We start from the raw sequence: 21042 nt of genomic DNA on the forward strand, positions 1-21042 counted from the left end.
ATTGACATCCATGCCGATAATTAATTTTCTAGAATACTTGATAAAATAAAATAAGTAGGATTCCGTTGGTTTTCCAGGGGATTATTTTTCGAAATCAATACGCAATCTCTATGTTTCTATTGTGAGAATCATGATAACATCAGGTTTCACGCCATTTTCGAATTTTGATTCATAGTGGCATGAAAAAAAATATGTGGCCAATCAGAAAGCCAGATTTAGTTTGAAAACAAAGAAAAAATAAGTGTTGTAATGTAATGTTAATCGTTTTGGTATTAGTATATATGCTTTGTGAAAAAAACCTTACCGATACTAAGACCACTGCTTCATGTCTTTAAACTAAAGCGTGAAAAAAAGATTGATATAACATTAATATGTTTGTAAAATTATTGTATATTTTTAACATTTCAAAGTAAATTGATGTACATGTATCAATGTATATGACGTGAAGTCACTTTAATAAAGAGGTACTGTTACTAGGCCAAACTGGTGAAAGATGTCTGTCATGGTGTTGAAGTTCGTTACAATTTTCATCATGATATTAACAGACTCTAGTCAGTGTCTTGTGTTTGGAAGATATACATTATGTACGTGTGTATCGAACGGACTATGTATGGTTCGGGTGATTTGCCCCCAAATCCGTAAAATTTTCAAAACAGTTATTTAGTATTTAAATTGCTGAATTCGACATATTTGATTTATTTGTTTCTAGTACACCCCTGATTTAATTGTAATGATAATTTTCTGATTTTTCAGCTTCAATTACCATGCTAACCACTCGAAATATGCATAAATTTTGATATTGATGTAATTTTGACAATTTTGGCCATTTTTTGCTAAGTTTTTGTCTAAGAAACCAAAGAGCGCATCTTTGAAAAAACTTTATATTTTTAGATTTATTGATAAAATCACATACAATAGTTTAACAGAGACTTCAGTTTTAGGAGCTAGTAAAATAGTTTGGGGGTTGGCAGCCCTGGACTACTTCCTTTGTGATAATTACTCTCTTGATGTTTGATCTAGGCACTTCAAACAGCGCTTCCTCCAACAGGTTCTCCTGAAATAAAATAATATATAAGAAACTAGAGGCTCAATGGGCATAAACGGTCATCTAAATATTAATGCAGCCTATTTGACCTATGTGACCGTGAATGATGGTCAAGTCCACTCCTGAAATAAAATAATACATAAGAAACAAGAGGCCTAATGGATCTTAATGGTCATCTGACCTATCTGTAGCCTATTTGACCCATGTGACTGTGAATGATGGTCAAGGTCATTCATATGCAAAAAACGTGATAGCCCCTTTCATCCCAGAATACTAGTCCCTTCTAGTTTCCTCTCGAAAAAAATCGTACGTTTACTGGGATCCGGAGAAGACGTTACAAATATCTGACGTCATACATAAAAGGGACGGGCGACGTTAAAGGTGTTAGCCAATTTAACTCCTGTGACCATGAATGAAGGCCGAGGATATCCATATGAACATACATAGTAACCCTTCTTCCACGCTTGTTCCATGTCTAATCTCAGGTTTCTAGGGATATAAATCATTGGCAAGTCGTTTAAAGATCTAAGCATTTTTAACCCCCGTGACTTTGAATGATAGTCAATGTCATTCTTGGTAGTACTTCATCCAAGCATACTACAAACACAATATAAATACACTGGGTCTTTCGATTATTAAGGGAAGTCATTTGAATAAAAAGTTTACGCACGGCGGACGGCGCACGACCACGGATGAAGCATGGTGACATACTGTAAACTAACTTTCTTGCGCGGCCATTAAATTTCGCGATTTCATATTCAAAATACGTTGCGGAGATCACATGTTGTGGAATGAAAATAAATTAAAATATATGTTTAATATATATTTAGTATTGTTTTTTTTTATTTATTTGCAAAGATAAATTTTCGCAAATTCATTTTGATCACGAAATCCTCGAGAGTAAATCGCACGCGAAAGAAAGGTGATTTACAGTATAGGTCATCCTGACCATTCGGGTCAGATGACCTATAAAAAGGAATAAGGAAAAAAGGAAATAGTCCTCAGACCTCGAAATCATCTGATATGCTGGTCATACTTACCAAAGAAAGACTCCAACCTCGAGGTCAAACTTTCTTTTGATAGGCTAGCCATACTTACCAACAAAAGACTCCGACCTCGAGCTCCAACTTTCTTTTGATAGGCTGACCATACTTACCAACAAAGCCCTCAGACCTCGAGCTCCAACTTTCTTTTGATAGGCTAGCCATACTTACCAACAAAAGACTCAGACCTCGAGCTCCAACTTTCTTCTGATAGGCTAGCCATACTTACCAACAAAGCCCTCAGACCTCGAGCTCCAACTTTCTTTTGATAGGCTAGCCATACTTACCAACAAAAGACTCAGACCTTGAGCTCCAACTTTCTTCCGATAGGCTGGCCACACTTACCAACAAAGCCCTCAGACCTCGAGCTCCAAATCTTCTGATAGGCTAGCCACACTTACCAACAACGCCCTCAGACCTCGAGCTCCAACTTTCTTTTGATAGGCTGGCCACACTTACCAACAACGACCCTCAGACCTCGAGCTCCAACTTTCTTTTGATAGGCTGGCCACACTTACCAACAAAGACTCAGACCTCAGAGCTCGAAATCATCTGATAGGCTAGCCACACTTACCAACAACGCCCTCAGACCTCGAGCTCCAACTTCTTTTAAGCTGGCCACACTTACCAACAACGCCCTCAGACCTCGAGCTCCAACTTTCTTCCGATAGGCTGGCCACACTTACCAACAACACCCTCAGACCTCGAGCTCCAACTTTCTTTTGATAGGCTAGCCATACTTACCAACAACGCCCTCAGACCTCGAGCTCCAACTTTCTCTGATAGGCTAGCCATACTTACCAACAACGCCCTCAGACCTCGAGCTCCAACTTTCTTCCGATAGGCTGGCCATACTTACCAACAAAGCCCTCAGACCTCGAGCTCCAACTTTCTTCTGATAGGCCGAGTCCGCAATGGCGTGCAAAGCGTCTGGTGTGAGAACCAGCTGACACTGATAAAGATACATCACAAACGAAATTCAAATAACAGTACTTTTTGTGTTTCTATTGTCATTTTTAAACATATATCGCACATTAAAAGACACTGAAATCTCACATAACTTTCCGTTTTCTGACACATGCATTGGATTGTTGCCTGACCTTGGAGATCTTGGCGCACAACCAAGAATGATCTGTCTGTCAATAGAAAGGATCTTAGCCATTCACTTGTTTCCTTTGTCCTTTGAATTATTTATAAATTTTGCATTGCAGCATGCACACAATAAAATGGTCAAACTCAATACAGCCAACAGATGATTGAATTTGTTCCAAAATGGATATGAAGAACTGCTGACAAAACAAACCCTACAACAAGAATGTTTACAATCGGACAGACCACAGATGAAAAGTGATTTGAATAGCTAGCCAACAATCTTATAAAGGTGGATCAAAAACATGGATATATATGAATGCATGTGTGATAAGCTATAACTAGAATGATTTAATAGTTAAAGATGCTCCACCGCTGGCAAATGGTATTTTTTCACTATCAAAAACAGGAACAGACAGTTTAGTATTTTCTTCAGTTACAAAAGTTATTTACTTTACACCATTACCACCATTGAAAAGTTTGAGCTTCTAATTTTACTTCAAGTTAAAAATATGAAACATAATAAATTGCATCCCGAAAAAATTCCGTGGCACTATATTCCATATGACATGAAGTACTGATTGCGCATGCACCAAAGGCGGAATAAATTATTTCATTTTATTTTTGTGTTAATTAGGCATATATATATACACGATTAAATACCAATCATTGTTCAAATGATGAATACCATTTATGCTCTGTCGGAGGTGGAGCATCTTTAATGTTATGACTAATTAATATTTGTAATATATTCTTTGTACAAAAGAAAGTTTGCAAATCCATATTAGCTTACATTTTCTGTCCTAAATCTAGCAATAAACTGCTTGGCTATGGCATTTTTTGGCTCTGTCAGAATTTTCACAAGCATTTCTGTAGAAAGTCCATGAAACGGCACCAGTATAGGCATACGACCACAAAATTCAGGGATCATTCCAAACTTGACAATGTGCTCAGGCTCTACGTGGGACAACTGACAGTCCGTCTCTTCATTCAATAGTTGTCCAAAACCATACACCTACGCAAAAATGATATTTTAACAATATAAGGATTGGAATCATTTCAAGTCATATAGAGGGTTTTTGTTCTTTTTCTTTCTTTAATTCATGAAGGTAATACTTAAGATTGAGATTTCTTGTTCTCTTACTTTCTTTAATTCATGAAGGTCATACTTAAGATTTGTTTTCTTGCTCTCTTACTTTTTTTAATTCATGAAGGTCATACTTAGATTTTAGATAGGTTTATCAAGGTATAATATTCTAGTCCTGAATGTTATGATGTGTGACGTGACATACAATGTATATAGAAGACAGAAATAATTGGATAATTTCATGTCATTTTTATCAATCACCAAAATTGCATTCATATTGAGTTAAATACACTACTGTACATTGCTTATAATAAATTACAGATAAAAGTAGGCATATGTTATCAGAATACTCCTTGGGTTCTTATCAACCGATGGGACTAATTCACGTACCGTGTGCCTGATTATGTTTCTGTAGAACTAGTATCGCGGGATATAATCTTTGAGGTCATTCCATCACAATAGAAACAATGGGTACAATCATTCATCACAATAGAAACAATGTCCTACAATGCTTTCCATCACCAATAGAAACCATATCACCGAAACGTCATCCATCACCAATAGAAACAATAGTCCCGTACAACGTCATTCCATCACCAATAGAAACAATAGTCCCATACAACGTCATTCCATCACCAATAGAAACAATAGTCCCATACAACGTCATTCCATCACCAATAGAAACAATAGTCCCATACAACGTCATTCCATCACCAATAGAAACAATGGTCCCGTACAACCTCATTCCATCACCAATAGAAACAATGGTCCCGTACAACTTCATTCCATCAACAATAGAAACAATGGTCCCGTCCACGTACAACTCTCCATCACAATAGAAACAATGGTCCCTACAACTTCATTCCATCAACAATAGAAACAATGGTCCCGTACAACTTCATTCCATCAACAATAGAAACAATGGTCCCGTACAACCTCATTCCATCACCAATAGAAACAATGGTCCCATACAACTTCATTCCATCACCAATAGAAACAATAGTCCCATACAACTTCATTCCATCACCAATAGAAACAATAGTCCCGTACAACGTCATTCCATCACCAATAGAAACAATAGTCCCATACAACCTCATTCCATCACCAATAGAAACAATAGTCCCATACAACCTCATTCCATCACCAATAGAAACAATGGTCCCGTACAACCTCATTCCATCACCAATAGAAACAATGGTCCCATACAACTTCATTCCATCAACAATAGAAACAATAGTCCCGTACAACGTCATTCCATCACCAATAGAAACAATAGTCCCATACAACTTCATTCCATCACCAATAGAAACAATAGTCCCATACAACGTCATTCCATCACCAATAGAAACAATAGTCCCATACAACGTCATTCCATCACCAATAGAAACAATAGTCCCATACAACGTCATTCCATCACCAATAGAAACAATAGTCCCATACAACTTCATTCCATCACCAATAGAAACAATGGTCCCATACAACCTCATTCCATCACCAATAGAAACAATGGTCCCATACAACCTCATTCCATCACAATAGAAACAATGGTCCCGTACAACTTCATTCCATCACCAATAGAAACAATGGTCCCATACAACTTCATTCCATCACAATAGAAACAACAGTCCCATACAATCACAATAGAAACAAAGTCCCATACAACTCATTCCATCACAATAGAAACAACAGTCCCATACAACTCATCCATCACCAATAGAAAAACAATAGTCCCATACAACGTCATTCCATCACCAATAGAAACAATGCCCGTACAACTTCATTCCATCAAACCAATAGAAACAATGGTCCCATACAACCTCATTCCATCACCAATAGAAACAACAGTCCCATACAACGTCATTCCATCACCAATAGAAACAACAGTCCCATACAACGTCATTCCATCACCAATAGAAACCATAGTCCCTAAAAAAATATCATCAGGTGTTAGTGGTACGTGAATTAGTCCCATTGTAATCACCTTCTGGCCTCTGCTGTTCTCTATGATTTTTTCCAGACCATTGAAAGCTCCGGATCCCACAAACAGGATGTCAGTGGTATCAATCTCTTTGTAGGAAGAAGGCATTGACCTTTTGTCAGGAACTCTGACCTTTGTACCCTCTAGGATCTTGAGTAGTCTCTGCTGAACTCCCTCTCCGCCAACATCTCTGTCAGAATTTGGAGATGTGGTTTTCTTAAGCTTATCGATTTCATCAAGGAAGATTATCCCTGTAGCAAACAAATGTTTATTTTCTACAGTCCTGATATACTGTATTGGCCAAAATTGTAGCTGTAACTCATATAGTATTGGATACAATGCTGATGTTAGAGGCATCACATAAACCATGGGATGGGGGAGTTTAGGGACCGCAGAATCAAACCAAAAATAGATTCCTGGAAATCCCCTTTTGGGCACAAGATTTCATAGAGAGGTGAATGTTTCGGAGCCTGCTGATTGGGTATTCAGGGCGCATCAGTTTCAAATGTTTAATGTATGGGTAGGGCACTACATGTAGATATAAAATATGTAAAGAAATTTTAAAATTCTGTCAAGTGTGTGTCTGACAGGGGGAGGTAATCAATATTGGAATTTCATGAATATTTTGGTCAATTTTTGGTGCGGAATTCAACATAAGATGGAACCCCCCACATAAAAGTTTAGCAAGATGGTAGATCTTTATTTCTTTTTATTCACAGGTATGCCAGATGCCATTCTTCAAAATTAGTGACAGGTGACCAGACTTGAAAACTCCATTTAACCTGGACAGCGGCAAACGTTAATATATCATATATAGCGAAATCATTTGGTTCTGCGGTCTCTATATGCAACTCCATCTCTTCTCCACAAAAAGGGGAGGGTCTCTTATAGGGAAGGGGCGCTAATTACGGCTAATTAAGTGGAAATGCATGACATTATGGCTAACCCCCTTATTATTTAATCAAGATAATATGCAATCCCTGATATGTTTATTTTTTTTTAATAGATAAATTTGTATTTGCCATCCCCCGATCAACAAAAACAACAGATGCTCATAAATGACTCATACACACAGGACTACAATGTATGTATATGTACAGGTTTTTTTTATCCCAAATCCATCACAATTACTAATTTGTAGTAATATAAATGCTACCTGGCCATTTGTCTGATGAAGGTGACAGTTTATACACATGGTACTGGTCATTGAAACCTTACACATGAATGTAAGTGGGTTAGGGTTTAGTTATTTTAACGTCCTATTAACAGCCAGGGTCATGGAAGGATGTGCCTAGTTTGTTGGTAGAGGAAAGTTCATGGAGAAAAACTATGGACCAGCGGTCAGCATCTGGCAACTGCCCCACATGGGATTCGAACTCGCGACCCCAGAGGAATTTTAAGTAATAATGTTTAACATATCATTACATACATAAAACAACTGTGCATTTTAACAATATTTAGCTGAGCTTGCATTAATCCTAATTTTAAAAGTTATAGTGGCCGAGTTGTAAAGTGACAGATTTATGACAAACATCTCATCATACAGCGATATAATTATGGATACCGTATTCGACCCAATAAGCGCCCAGGGCGCTTAAAAAATTGATAAAAATGAAAAGGTGCTAATAAGTCAAAATTATTGCAAATCTATACAGTAACAGTTTTATGTAGTTTTGGTCCTTATTTATGCCTGGGCAATTGCAACTGAGGCCTCAAAAAGGGGGAGGGGCGCTTATTGGGACATGGGCGCTTATTGGGTCGAATAAGGTACTATCATTATAGTCTATTATAGGATCGATGAAAATATATCATCTTAACTCTTGTTTAATATATACCATATTCGCCATAATTGTTAACAATTCATTTGCATTTTAACCTTTGAGACTTGTTATTATGTCATGATTCATAATGTTCATGTAATATGGGATACAATGCTGGTGTTAGAGGCATCACATGTTGTAAAACATATTGTTAAATCCATGGGATGGGGGTGTTTATACAACTTCAACTCTTCTCCAGAAAAGGTGAGGAGTGCTTATAGGGGGAAGGCCGCTAATTATGGTGAATATGGTATGTGACATTGACCTATAACCCTGTGTGACCTATAACCCTGTGTGACCTTACCTCGTTGACATTTCTCTATGTCATTATTGGCGTTACTTAGAAGTCCAGATAACAAGGACTCCACATCCTCTCCTACATATCCAGATATCGTCAGGGAGGTACAGTCGCCGACGTAAAAGGGAACATCTAGAAACTTAGCCACAGCATTAGCTAGTAAAGTTTTACCTGAAAAAAATACATTTGCTCATATTTGCTACTTTGTATTTGCATATACAGAGCTGTCTGCCCTTGTGGATAGGTATTGATTGTGATGCCATGTGTTTACGAGCGTAACATCATTTTTTCTCACAAAACGACGTGAATGGAGTTCACAAAATAATGATGTCACAATAGATGCCTATCCTAAGGGAGGAACCTCTATAGTATGCAAAGATAGATTATATGCTAATATTGATTTGAGAGTTCAAGATATTTTACATTTAGTTTTAGAAATATGACTGCACAAGAAGGGAATAATATATATTTAAAGGACCGACTGACTGTTGCAAGGATCAAACCTTGAACCACTAACCAGATTGTGCCATCTATCAATAACATGCAGACAAGTTACCATACTGCATTTCTATATTGTTTAGTAATTATACCTTTACCAACAAAATAGGAATTATTTATCTGAATAGTTTAAAAGCAACAAAAAAACCACCAATATTTAACACAAACAAGGACATAGTCATTCAGATCCCCCGCCAATGGAGATATCAAAGCTGAAGTAAGTTTGATTGTGGAGACTTATGTGTATGAAAAAAAACAGGAAAAAGGAAGTTGAGCTAAAGAAAGATGGTGTATAATTCAAGTAGAGCGGGGCTGCAATTGTTGAATCAGGTATACAGCCTTGACATTTATATTAGACTATATACACAAAGATGGGTGGAGTTTTGCAAAGTAACATTTACCATTTACCATGATATTTTCAGCAATGTTTCCATGGTAACGGAAAAAGTGCAAAAAATGAAAACCTAAAAATAGCAAAAGGTACAACTAGACCATAAAAAGAATGTGTCTATGAAGTTTCGTGGAAATATCTCTGCTGGTTTTAGAGTTATGCTCCGGAAATGAACCTGCTACAAAAATATGATATTTTCAGCAATGTTTCTATGGTTACAGAAAAAAGCACGAAAAGTGAAAACCTAAAAATAGCAAAAGGCACTACTAGACTATAAGAACAATGTATCTATGAAGTTTCATGGAAATATCTCTGCTGGTTTTAGAGTTGTGCTCCGGAAACGATTCTTACGCAAAAATCTGCCATTTTCAGCAATGTTTCCATGGTTACAGAAAAAAGTACAAAAAGTGAAAACCTTAAAATAGCAAAAGGCACTACTAAACCATAAGACTAATGTGCCTATGGAGTTCCGTGCATATATCTCAACCGGTTTTCCAGTTATGCTGCGGAAACGAACCTGGTACAAAAATATGATATTTTCAGCAATGTTTCCATGGTTACGAAAAAAGTGCAAAAAATGAAAACCTAAAAATAGCAAAAGGCACTACTAGACCATAAGAACAATGTGTCTATGAAGTTTCGTGGAAATATCTCTTCTGGTTTTAGAGTTATGCTCCGGAAATTATTCCATGGTTACGGAAAAAATGCAGACATTGAAAACCTAAAAATAGCAAAAGGCACTACTAGACCATAAGACCAATGTGTGTATTAAGTTTCGTGGAAATATTTCGACTGGTTTTAGAGTTATGCTCCGGAAACCATTCGTACGGACGGACGGAACCCATTTGTATATCCCCCGCCAACTTCGTTGGGCGGGGGATAAAAATGCTAAAAAATTTTGTGAAATGCATAGTTTTCCAACATCAAATATTTTTAAAAAGAAACATTGTTGCCCTTCTTCAAGAGTGTGAGCAATCCCTCAAACCTACTTGCTAGCTCCAAAATTTTATATATGCCCTGTTTAGTTTTTAAATACATATATTGAATCTAATAATAGTTCCAGAACAAGCGCATAGTTTGGAAACCACCATATCGAATTCGTGCAGGAGCACGCACTGACATTCAGGATGACATATTTCTTGTCGCCCTAGTACCTACACATATTTGCTATACATGGCTATACTGTACCTGATCCTGTTGGGCCAAGCAATAAAATATTACTCTTTTCTAAGATGGTATTCTTTTCAAACTTTGGACTGTCAGCCTCCAACAAATGTTGTAAATGGTTAGGGACCATAGAAGTTAAGGAGCCAGTCTGTCTCAGCAGTGACATGTGGGGATGGTCTGAAAAAAACAAATATACGCACTTATAACTCAACATATATTTTTACTCTGCTTATAAAAATTTTGTGTAACCTTGTCAGTTACCAAATTTCATTTTATTTCACCGGCAGGGTCAAGGTCACAGAGCTAAAAAAATAGATAAATATATTTCACCGGCAGGGTCAAGGTCACAGAGCTAAAAAAATAGATAAATATACAGCAGTAACATTTTTACTATTTGATTTATACATTCATACTTAAATTAAAATTGATCCTTATACTTTACCATAGATATGTAATAAGAAAATATGTCAAGGTCACATGCTCACAGAGGTCAAAAAAGTCAAAAATGAAAATTTTTAATCTTTTGTCAGAAGATTCAAGAATAATGTGGTGTAGTATATTATTCATGGGATGATAACCACTAAATGCATTACTACTGCTTTATACCATAGCACAGCTTTGAAGGTGAATTAACAAAATTGAAATAAATGGGTTCTACTGGTGAGAAAATCAATGTAAATGGGGAAAAATGACTATCTACTGCAATCCTTTCTGCTTAATATTGATATCATTTAAGCATTGAACGTCTTTCAGTTGGCATTCATAGCCAATATGAATGGCAACTTGACAGAGGCAAATTCCATGAAGCGCACTAGCGCTTCATTTTGGATTTGCGTCAGTCCAGTTGGCATTCATTTTGGCTATGAATGCCAACTGAAAGATGTTCAATGCTTATATTTACATTTGGTTACAATTTTATGTTGACACATCAAGGGATTTTGCATCTTTAATGAATCAATCATTCGTTATCGTCAAGGATGGAACAGCCATTTGAACCGCCATTTTCCGTGATCGCTGGCACGACAATTGTGACAACACAATTATAATGACGTAGTAAAAAGCAATTGAAGTTCATAGTCTATATGACTGCAAACTGCATTTGGTAAGGTTACCTAGTGGGACTGCATTGGAAATTTGAATATACTGATTTACAACTGATATTCAAATTAACTAAGAGCACAAATACAATAATGATACCTATACTGTTAGCTTTGTCTGCTGCAGGCGATACAAAATCCAAAGACACTTACTTGAAGGATAGGCTGAGGAGGGTGGCTGCCGTTTGTACAATGAAAGATGGGCCGGGGTTGGCTCTGCTCTGTATATATCTTTCTGCTGCTGGTTGTGCTGAATTCTTCGGTAATGGTAGTAAACAGCGGAAGAAAGAACTTTTTTTGCTCTCTCTTGCCCAACCACATGTTCTTCAAGGAAACTGAATATCTAGAACAGGCAGAAAATAACTGAAATTCAAAGTTTTAGATATGTCTGCAAATTCTTCAGGCCTTAAATAAGCAGAGATTGGAAATACATGCAAGCTTCTTGGGGTACAATATCACCCTCCCTGTGATTGATTGAGTGACATCATAATCATAACTATAAAATAGATCTAAGGGTGGATATAATGTCAGTGATAGTAACCCCTGGAGTAGCAATGATGGGACAACCCATGCCTATTTTTAACCTATAAAACAAGTAGACAAAAACTTTTGTAACTTTCGTAAAACTGCCAAGATTCAAAATGTGAAGAAGTAAAATTATTATTCTGAATTGTATTTAAAAATGTTTTGTGTATACCCAAGGAATATTTTCAAAACTTTATCTCTATGGCAAAAATGTTACAATGCAGATCTAGATGGTATGGGAAATCATCATACCGGACGGACAGACAGAAAGACGGACAGACAAACTGATTACTATAGGGCAGCTGCATCTTGACACAGGTCCTAATAAACTGTTAAAAACAGTAGTTCCGTATTCTACCCAATAAACGCCCTTACAAAATTGTAGCAAATAAGGGGGCGCTTCATAGAAACAAATTTGGACTAGCCTTTCATAAAATTATTCTACAAAGTAAGTCATAAATCAATTGACCAAATAATCAGTTAAGAAACCAACACAGTTTTTATATTTTCAGTCTGTATTTAATTCTAAGTAAGTGAAATTGAAGCCTTAAAAAAATGGCTGAGGGCATTTATATGGATGGGGGCGCTCACTGAGACGAATATGGTATATAGTCATGACCAATATGAATGTAATTTGAGTGTCCTCAGCAACAGTTCCTTAGAGCTTCCTGCTACCTCAAGTCAAAGCTTTGACTGTTCCCTTTATACCTACCAATGCAAACATAGATTGAACATATCAATTCAAACATTTTAGCTCTTACCTCCTTAGGGCTTGGCACATCATAATGTACCTCACGACTCTTTGATATCTTGTCTAGACCACCTGTCAATAAAATGATTTCAATTGGCGTGAAATGTGAAATGCACACATGTAAAGCTTGTAGTTAATTTTTCATTGTTTGCATGCATATACTTCATATAGCATCAGACTGGTTAATTTTTTTTCTCTCCTATACTCCCATTGAAAAATTCTTGTTTGTTAACTTTTGTAAGAATGTGCCAATCAGCATCATACAGTTTTCAAACCAAATAAGGTAAGAAAAAAAAACCAACAGGTTCATGGGACTTAAGGATGGCCAGATTTCTGATACAAAATGAACCAAAGACATATAAACAGTATACATTGCACCCATCAGGCTCTTGAAATCAATCAGGCCTATTGATATAGTGCCAAAATGGCCCAAATGAGACGAAAGATCTAAAAATTAAACATGAGAGCCCAGAGGGATCTTGGAGCCTACCAAAGAATGATCACTGTCTGAAACTTGAAAGATGGATCTTTTCTCTGCTTTTCAAAATTAAGTTCTTTCTGGGAAATAGCATTAACAAGAATTGTTATTGTCGACGCAATAATATGCTGATGTAGTGATCAAACAAAACCGTTCACACTATTATTGCGTCGACAGTAACGGAGGGATGAATGGATGAAAGGATGAAAAGAAGAACAGAGGGAAGTATGGACAAAGGACAACAGACAAAGGTGATTTGAATAGCCCACCATCTGATGTTGGTGGGCTAAAAATACATAAAGGATTTTTTCAACATCAATGTGTTTTCCCTATATAATTTAAACTAAATGTGAACGCCTCTCTACGGTGAAATCTGAGACCCGAGGGTGATGAAATTCACCATTCATGAAGTTTATACCTTTATGAAGAAGGGCATCATGTTCCATATACTCAAACTTTTGGTCCAAGGCTGATTTGTTAAGTTTGGATATTCCCTTTGAACGCTTTTTGGAGTATAGTACATTGCTTGCTAGTCCAAATCTTCTAGACAAGCCATTGAGATATTTCCTCTGAGACCATGTTGCAGAAATATTGTTGCAGTTGGTCACCAACCCCGTTCTGACAGCCATTCCTCGTCGCTGACTCTGCAGCTCCTACTGGCTTTTTCTGCTTCCTCTTTATAGATCCATTCTGAAACACCAGATATCAAAGGAACATTGGACAAATATCAAACTTTTTGGCATCTTAAGTGGTTAAAATTGGTTGAGCTTCACCTCAGTCCGGACTTCTTTTTCTTTCTCGCCTGTCTAACATAATCTCATTTGTAATATGATGTACCATATTCCTCCTAATAATTGCCCCCATCCCTATAAGCGCCCCTCCCTTTTTTTAGGATTCAATTTCACTTACTGAAAATATGAGATTTTTTCTTACAGATTTCTTTTGCAAATTGATTTATGGCTTACTTTGTAGAATAATTTCATGAAAGGCAAGTCAAAAATTGTGACCATTTTTTAGCGCCCCCTGAATTGCTTCAATTTTTTAAGTGCCCTGGGGAATTATTGTGTCAAATACAGTACATGAATAATAATTTGTCATATAGAAAGACACTATCATAAAATTATCTATCCTACTGGTAATTTGTTTAAAATATACAAGACCTATCTCTGCTTTGAGCTTTGGTCAGTTCTCAATATTGATGTTGTATATATACAAGAGATCCCAGAGGGATCTTGGCGCCCACCAAAGAATGATTTATGTCTGACAATGGAAAGAGGATCTTTTCCCTGCTTTTCAAACTTTTTCAAACACACTACATATAAAATTTGAGACAGATCGCTATAGTACTTTCTAAGAAAAAGTGGTAACAAACTTCAACAATGAAATCTAAGATGGCGGCCGGTTGGCCATCTTTTTTACCGATCAGTCCCAAAAAGCATTATGTAGCAGTCCTTAAAGGTACTATGCACAACTAGGGTACAAGGGGAAACTATGCTTGGAATTTGAGAAAGATCCCTTCAGTACTTTCTGAGAAATAGCGATAACAAACTTTAACTATCAAAATCCAAGATGGCCGTCGGTCGGTCATCTTGTTCACCGATCGGTCCCAAAATGCAATATGCACAACTAGGGTTCTAGGGGAACCTACATATGAAATTTGAGAAAGATCCCTTCAGTACTTTTTTAGAAATAGCGGTAGCAAACTTAAACTATCAAAATCCAAGATGGCCGCCTGTCGGCCATTTTGTTCACCGATCGGTCCCAAAATGCAACATACTTAACTAGGGCCCTAGGGAACCTATATATGAAATTTGAGAAAGATCTCTTCAGTATTTTTTTGAGAAATAGCGGTAACAAACTTAAACTATCAAAATCCAAGATGGCCGCCTGTCGGCCATCTTGTTGACTGATCGGTCCCAAAATGCAATATGCACAACTAGGGTCCTAGGTGAACCTACATATGAAATTTGAGAAAGATCCCTTCAGGTCTTTTTGAGAAATAGCGGTAACAAACTTTTAACTATCAAAATCCAAGATGGCCGCCTGTCGGCCATCTTGTTGACTGATCGGTCCCAAAATGCAATATGCACAACTAGGGTCCTGGGGGAACCTGTATATGAAATTTGAGAAAGATCCCTTCAGCACTTTTTGAGAAATAGCGGTAACAACCTTTAACTATCAAAATCCAAGATGGCCGCCTGTCGGCCATCTTGTTGACCAATTGGTCCCGAAATGCAATATGCACAACTAGGGTCCTAGGGGAACCTACATATGAAATTTGAGAAAGATCCCTTCAGCACTTTTTGAGAAATAGCGGTAACAAACTTTAACTATCAAAATCCAAGATGGCCGCCTGTCGGCCATCTTGTTGACTGATCGGTCCCAAAATGCAATATGCACAACTAGGGTCCTGGGGGAACCTGTATATGAAATTTGAGAAAGATCCCTTCAGCACTTTTTGAGAAATAGCGGTAACAACGTTTAACTATCAAAATCCAAGATGGCCGCCTGTCGGCCATCTTGTTGACCGATTGGTCCCGAAATGCAATATGCACAACTAGGGTCCTAGGGGAACCTACATATGAAATTTGAGAAAGATCCCTTCAGCACTTTTTGAGAAATAGCGGTAACAAACTTTAACTATCAAAATCCAAGATGGCCGCCTGTCGGCCATCTTGTTGACTGATCGGTCGCAAAATGCAATATGCACAACTAGGGTCCTAGGGGAACCTACATATGAAATTTGAGAAAGATCCCTTCAGTACTTTCTGAGAAATAGCGGTAACAAGAATTGTTAACGGACGGACGGACGGACGGACGGACGGACGGACGGACGGACGGACGGACGGAAGGACGGGACGGACGGACGGAAGGACGGACGGACGGACCACGGAAGAAAGGCGATTTGAATAGCCCACCATCTGATGATGGTTGTATATATAAAATATCAAAGAAACACAATTTAACAAAGCATGACAATTTATTGACTCGTGCCCTATCCGGGCCTCAAACTCACGATCTACGACACCCAATCGCCTAGCCAAACATACATGCGCCTTCTACCACTGCGCTACATGTAAGACACTTGTATACATGTACAGATGTACGTCACAAAGAATAAATATTGTCTGGTTTTCTGTTTGGAATGAAATGTCATTTCAGACGATATATTTTTTTCATTTCAACGATTCATATCATACTATTTAAAAACTTCTGTTTAAATGTCTAAAAAAAGACATATAGCACATGACCTTAAACGTCACATCAACAGTTTTGGATCAAAAGTCTTTCTGCATTGTTAAATTTTCCTAAATATTTGTTTTATTTTCATTTTATCTTTGAATTTTTCTGATCTCTACATTAGTGGATTTTTATAAAATTAATTTGTATGTTCAGCTCATTATATTTTCCAGTGTTTAATTTTTTAGATATTATTATTTTTGTGCACAGCTCAAAGCTGACACCTTCCTTTCCTTGTTATACTAAACATGGCGATGAAGATGTTAGAAAACATGCTTTCTCAAAAGAATAAGTGACGAGAAACTATGCAAATATCATGAGCTAAAAGAGTAGAAAATATCCCATTAGTATGCCAAATTTGGTAAAAATTCATTTGACAAGATACTGTACACAAAAATGTACTTTTATTAGTTATTCACAACAATATCCATTTTGTGATGAGAGGAATTCCATGCAGGCTTGCAACAATATCCATTTTGTGACGAGAGGAATTCCATGCAGGCTTGCCATGATAATGACGTGACGTAGATTCTATATTCTTTTAACCCTTTGATCGGAATACGGTTTGGCACTCACTTAGAGGATTCCTGTGGCACTCAAAGGGTTAAAAGAGTATAGAATCTACATGTACTTAAAAGTAGTAAGCCAAAGGGAAATGCCTATAAACCGGAGGTCCCCCCGCCTGTCAACAAAGACAAAGGAGTTTCTAATCTCTATGTATATCTGACCAGACGAACCCAACGGATTTGTATTCTGAAATGTCTACAAAAACGGGTCAACTCGGGGAAATCGGGTTAGTTGGCAATAGGCTTACTGCAAATGTAAGTTGTAACACAACGTCAACTTATCAGTGGCTATTTCTGATAATAACTCATCTAGATCTACACACGCAAACGTTTTCATTATAAGATTTGTAAATATTACGTATACATTTGTATATGAACTATAATTGTTACAGTAGGCTGATGGCTACTTACATATCACTGTTTACAGTTGTATTCAAAACTCGTATGTCCCAGCAACTTGATTGGAACTCTACTCATTAAAAAAAGCCGAGAGGCTCCGAAAGCAACAATTGTTATAAGGTGAAGGTCATAACTAGGGCGCAGAATATCATCCACCTAAAGGCGATTACAGGATAATTTATCGGTTATATTAACCTGAATTAGTGTTACACATAGACTTGCACAAGTCAATATGGTACATGAACGTAGCATAAGGATAAACTATAATTATTCACATAATTTTGATTAAAAAAATCAGAGAAATTGATTGATATGTACAAAATGAACCGAGATTGAGAATTTTAAAAGTTGGGAAATGGTATAAACTATGTCTAGAACACAAATTTAGTAAATGTAGTTGTCAGTTATTTGGTAGTTTCTGCGATGTGAAATGAAACAAATCCAAGAGTTACTTCCATTGTGTCATTTTTATGTTTAAAACAGTACCACGTACACACACAAAGCTTAAAATGGCAAAATATGCATGGATATTGTCGTAAAAATCATGTGATAACCATAAAGATGAAATTTTATCTGCGTATTCACTACATTAATTCTGAAGTAAATCATTCTAAAAATAAATATGGAGAAATCAAGGATTTACAAGTGAGAAATTAAAGTGTTCAATGGCATTAATTGCTGATTTTTGTTTTGTAGTTTCAATATAAGTCAAATTAAATTTGAAATATTCCGATATTTCTCTATGCTCACTGTTTTTACTTGGGTGTGCCAATCTGGGTACCCGCACCTGGTTGATATCAGGTGCGTTCAAGACCTGTATCCAAGGATGCTATTTATGGAAACACGTGCAGAAAGAATTCCAAACATAGACCAACAGACAGATAATAGGCTCTATTTGTAAGCATCTAAGTGTCAGATTGATACAAAAATTGGAATTATATTGTAATCTGACACTTAGATGCTTAAAAATAAGAAAAATGTGTGCCAATCTGGGTTACATGACGTAATTATAAAATTAACTTTAATTCGCAAAATGAATCCAAAATTTTATCTTTGAATCATCTTCATCAAATTACGCCAAAATATGACCAAACAGCTATATTTACACTTACTAGGCTTGTTCACTATACGCAAATATTAGCCAATTTTGTTTACCATAAATGCATGGTATCATTGAACTTTGAACTTGTGTAATGTTATATGTAACGTAAAGGGGCTACTTTTTTTAAGAAACACATGGCTTTGTTTACATTTTGACGCAACATTACGTGTATATTGTTGTTTTTCTCGTTGAAAAAAATTTAAACAAAACATATATGTTTTATATTTATATATGATACAAACATTTTTTAAATTAACAATTGTATAAAGAATAAACGGGGAAAACTACCCCGACCGGGGCGACGTGCAGTGCTTTCATTTTTGTTAAAAACGATGGATGTCAAATGTAAACATTACCTCTGTGTCGGTGTTCGCCCTACGGCTACGATCGAGTCTTTGGGGTGGACGGGCGTGAGACCCTCTGACAGAGGTCAGTTATAAACATATCTTCTTGTCTTTGTTCATTGAGAATATAATCATATGTTCTCAAAATATGAGAATTTCGACCCAATTTATACAGCATGCTTTTAAAGTTCAAGTTGATCGAAAACCTTAATTATGTCTAGACAATGATATGACGAACAAAGTGATCTGTCTGGCTACAGTGTATCTCTAATAATCACAGCGTATTCCAATTTCCCTAACCAACATTCCCCTGAAACAAGCAAGAAGGGGAGATAATTTGAAAAGAATATATATGCTGTTAATAAAATTGTTATTATTACGAACAATACAAATCATTTCTGAATTATCTTAGCACTAAGTGTACTTATTTTGATAGATAAATCATGACAGGAGCTTCAAAATATCATTATTTCCTGCATATTACATCATAACGTTGTTTTAAGAATGAAGTTACAAGCAAACAGCATAAGCAATATTGACGGTCCCGTCTTATATCTGCTTCTGTTATGTGCTACTCCGGTGAGTGTGCTAAGTGCAAGCAACATTCTATGGTGTGCTCTGGAGATGGCAACGAGAGCTGGTGGCTGCACTCAATGTTCCTGAGTTTAAACCCGTTCCACCATCTGCAGATGACACCAAAAGATCAGACATTAGTTTATTTCTTAAGTATAATTTCTTAAAATACTCTGGTGTTACTTTTTGCAAGGAGGTCAAGCACAAGTCCAACCAACTTGGCACAGAGGACAATTATCAATGACAACATTAGTACAAACTCACAGTTAGGAAAAGTAATCCTAATTACCAGAACATCAACAGGAGAATGTAAGAAAGCCAAAGTCTTGGCGAGGTCAGCTACAGTAGATCCCAATGAAGGGGAGACAATCCACCTCAGAAACACCTGTATAGATAGCAAGACAGATTAGATGCCATAATAAAATACATTTATTCTAAATTCACAAAAAATATGTACAATACAGTGACAATTTAGTAAAGAATTAAAAAACTCAAAATCATAATGAAATTATTCTTATTTCATTTCTTAAAACTATGATGAATGAGTGAGAGAATGAAAGAAAATGGGTTTGAAATATATTCGAAAAACATACAATAAAGATATTAATTGATTATTTGTAAAAAAAAAATGAAAGCTAACAAAAATATGGAAAGATGGATAAAGATTGATTGACTAATTATAAATATGAAGTTTGAATGCAAGTGTGAAAATGAGTTAAATTGTATGTATAGGAGTAATTATATGTTAATATAAACTATAAAGATGAAATAGTATCTAAATGGAAAAAGAAAATAAGAAATTAAAGTCTTATCTATTAAAGGGGAGATAATGTTATAAATGATTGGATTATCTCCACTGGATTAATGTTATAGAGACGGACGGGTTGTCTCCCTTTAAACGTACAATTGCAAAACACAGTCAATGAAAGGAAGCCTTCTGAAAATAATCCACTACTAAGATGTTAAAACGAACCAAATATAATAAGTACAAGTGGTCAAGAGGGCCTGTACAGCGCATCTGGTTAACTCAATAACTACAACTATCACTCATTTCATATCAAATATAAACATTAATCTGAAAATATAATAATATCACGTTTGTAATTTTAATAGTTAATGTTGGGATTTATATATGGCAAAATTAGCCCTTTTAGCCTCAGCTACTCCACAGGGACCTGACACGGAAAATAATATATATATGTATACTGTTCGTTAGAATTTTTCGTGCCAGGTCCCTGTGAGCTACCCTCTGGGAGCTAGTCCCAGATAGCTGTAAGTCTATATCGTTACGCGCGAGTTCACGCGGATCTGAAAATCAGTTGCAGTTAAATGAATTTGGATTCGCCAGAGTGCCGTAGACCATTTTTATACGTTGAATAGGTCTATATCGAAAGTCGTAAAATTCGTATTTATGATACAGCGTAAAGAATAAAATTGACCTTTTCTATTTAAACACCAAAACGTGTATATTAACTGTAACTAATTCTCATATCCCTGCGCATGAGGTATAATTAAGTTAATTACCGATATTGAAACTTCAATTTTTATGCA

The 21042-nt window shown here is 36.4% G+C and overlaps 1 protein-coding gene across 3 annotated transcripts; it reads right to left on the reverse strand.

The window, feature by feature from the left end:
* Positions 1-867: 867 nt before the first annotated feature.
* On the reverse strand, positions 868-17637 carry LOC138333864 (ATP-dependent Clp protease ATP-binding subunit ClpX-like). Of its 3 annotated transcripts, XM_069282503.1 has the most exons (11): positions 17485-17621; positions 16285-16403; positions 13686-13967; positions 12800-12861; positions 11667-11856; positions 10438-10593; positions 8367-8531; positions 6246-6493; positions 3971-4192; positions 2948-3040; positions 868-1054 (listed from the first exon to the last, which is right to left on the reverse strand). In XM_069282503.1, the coding sequence occupies exons 3-11, from the start codon at positions 13894-13896 to the stop codon at positions 938-940; spliced, it is 1464 nt and encodes a 487-aa protein (XP_069138604.1). In that variant the 5' UTR covers positions 13897-13967; positions 16285-16403; positions 17485-17621; the 3' UTR covers positions 868-937. The 3 variants fall into 3 exon arrangements, with proteins under 3 accessions (XP_069138604.1, XP_069138603.1, XP_069138605.1); XM_069282502.1 differs by lacking the exon at positions 16285-16403 and having other exon boundaries at positions 13686-13957; positions 17485-17637; XM_069282504.1 differs by lacking the exons at positions 868-1054; positions 2948-3040; positions 16285-16403 and adding an exon at positions 3176-3392 and having other exon boundaries at positions 13686-13957; positions 17485-17637.
* Between the last annotated feature and the right edge of the window lie 3405 nt (positions 17638-21042).

Source organism: Argopecten irradians, chromosome 10 (genome assembly GCF_041381155.1).
Source record: "Argopecten irradians isolate NY chromosome 10, Ai_NY, whole genome shotgun sequence".
In the NCBI taxonomy this organism is placed as follows: domain Eukaryota; kingdom Metazoa; phylum Mollusca; class Bivalvia; order Pectinida; family Pectinidae; genus Argopecten; species Argopecten irradians.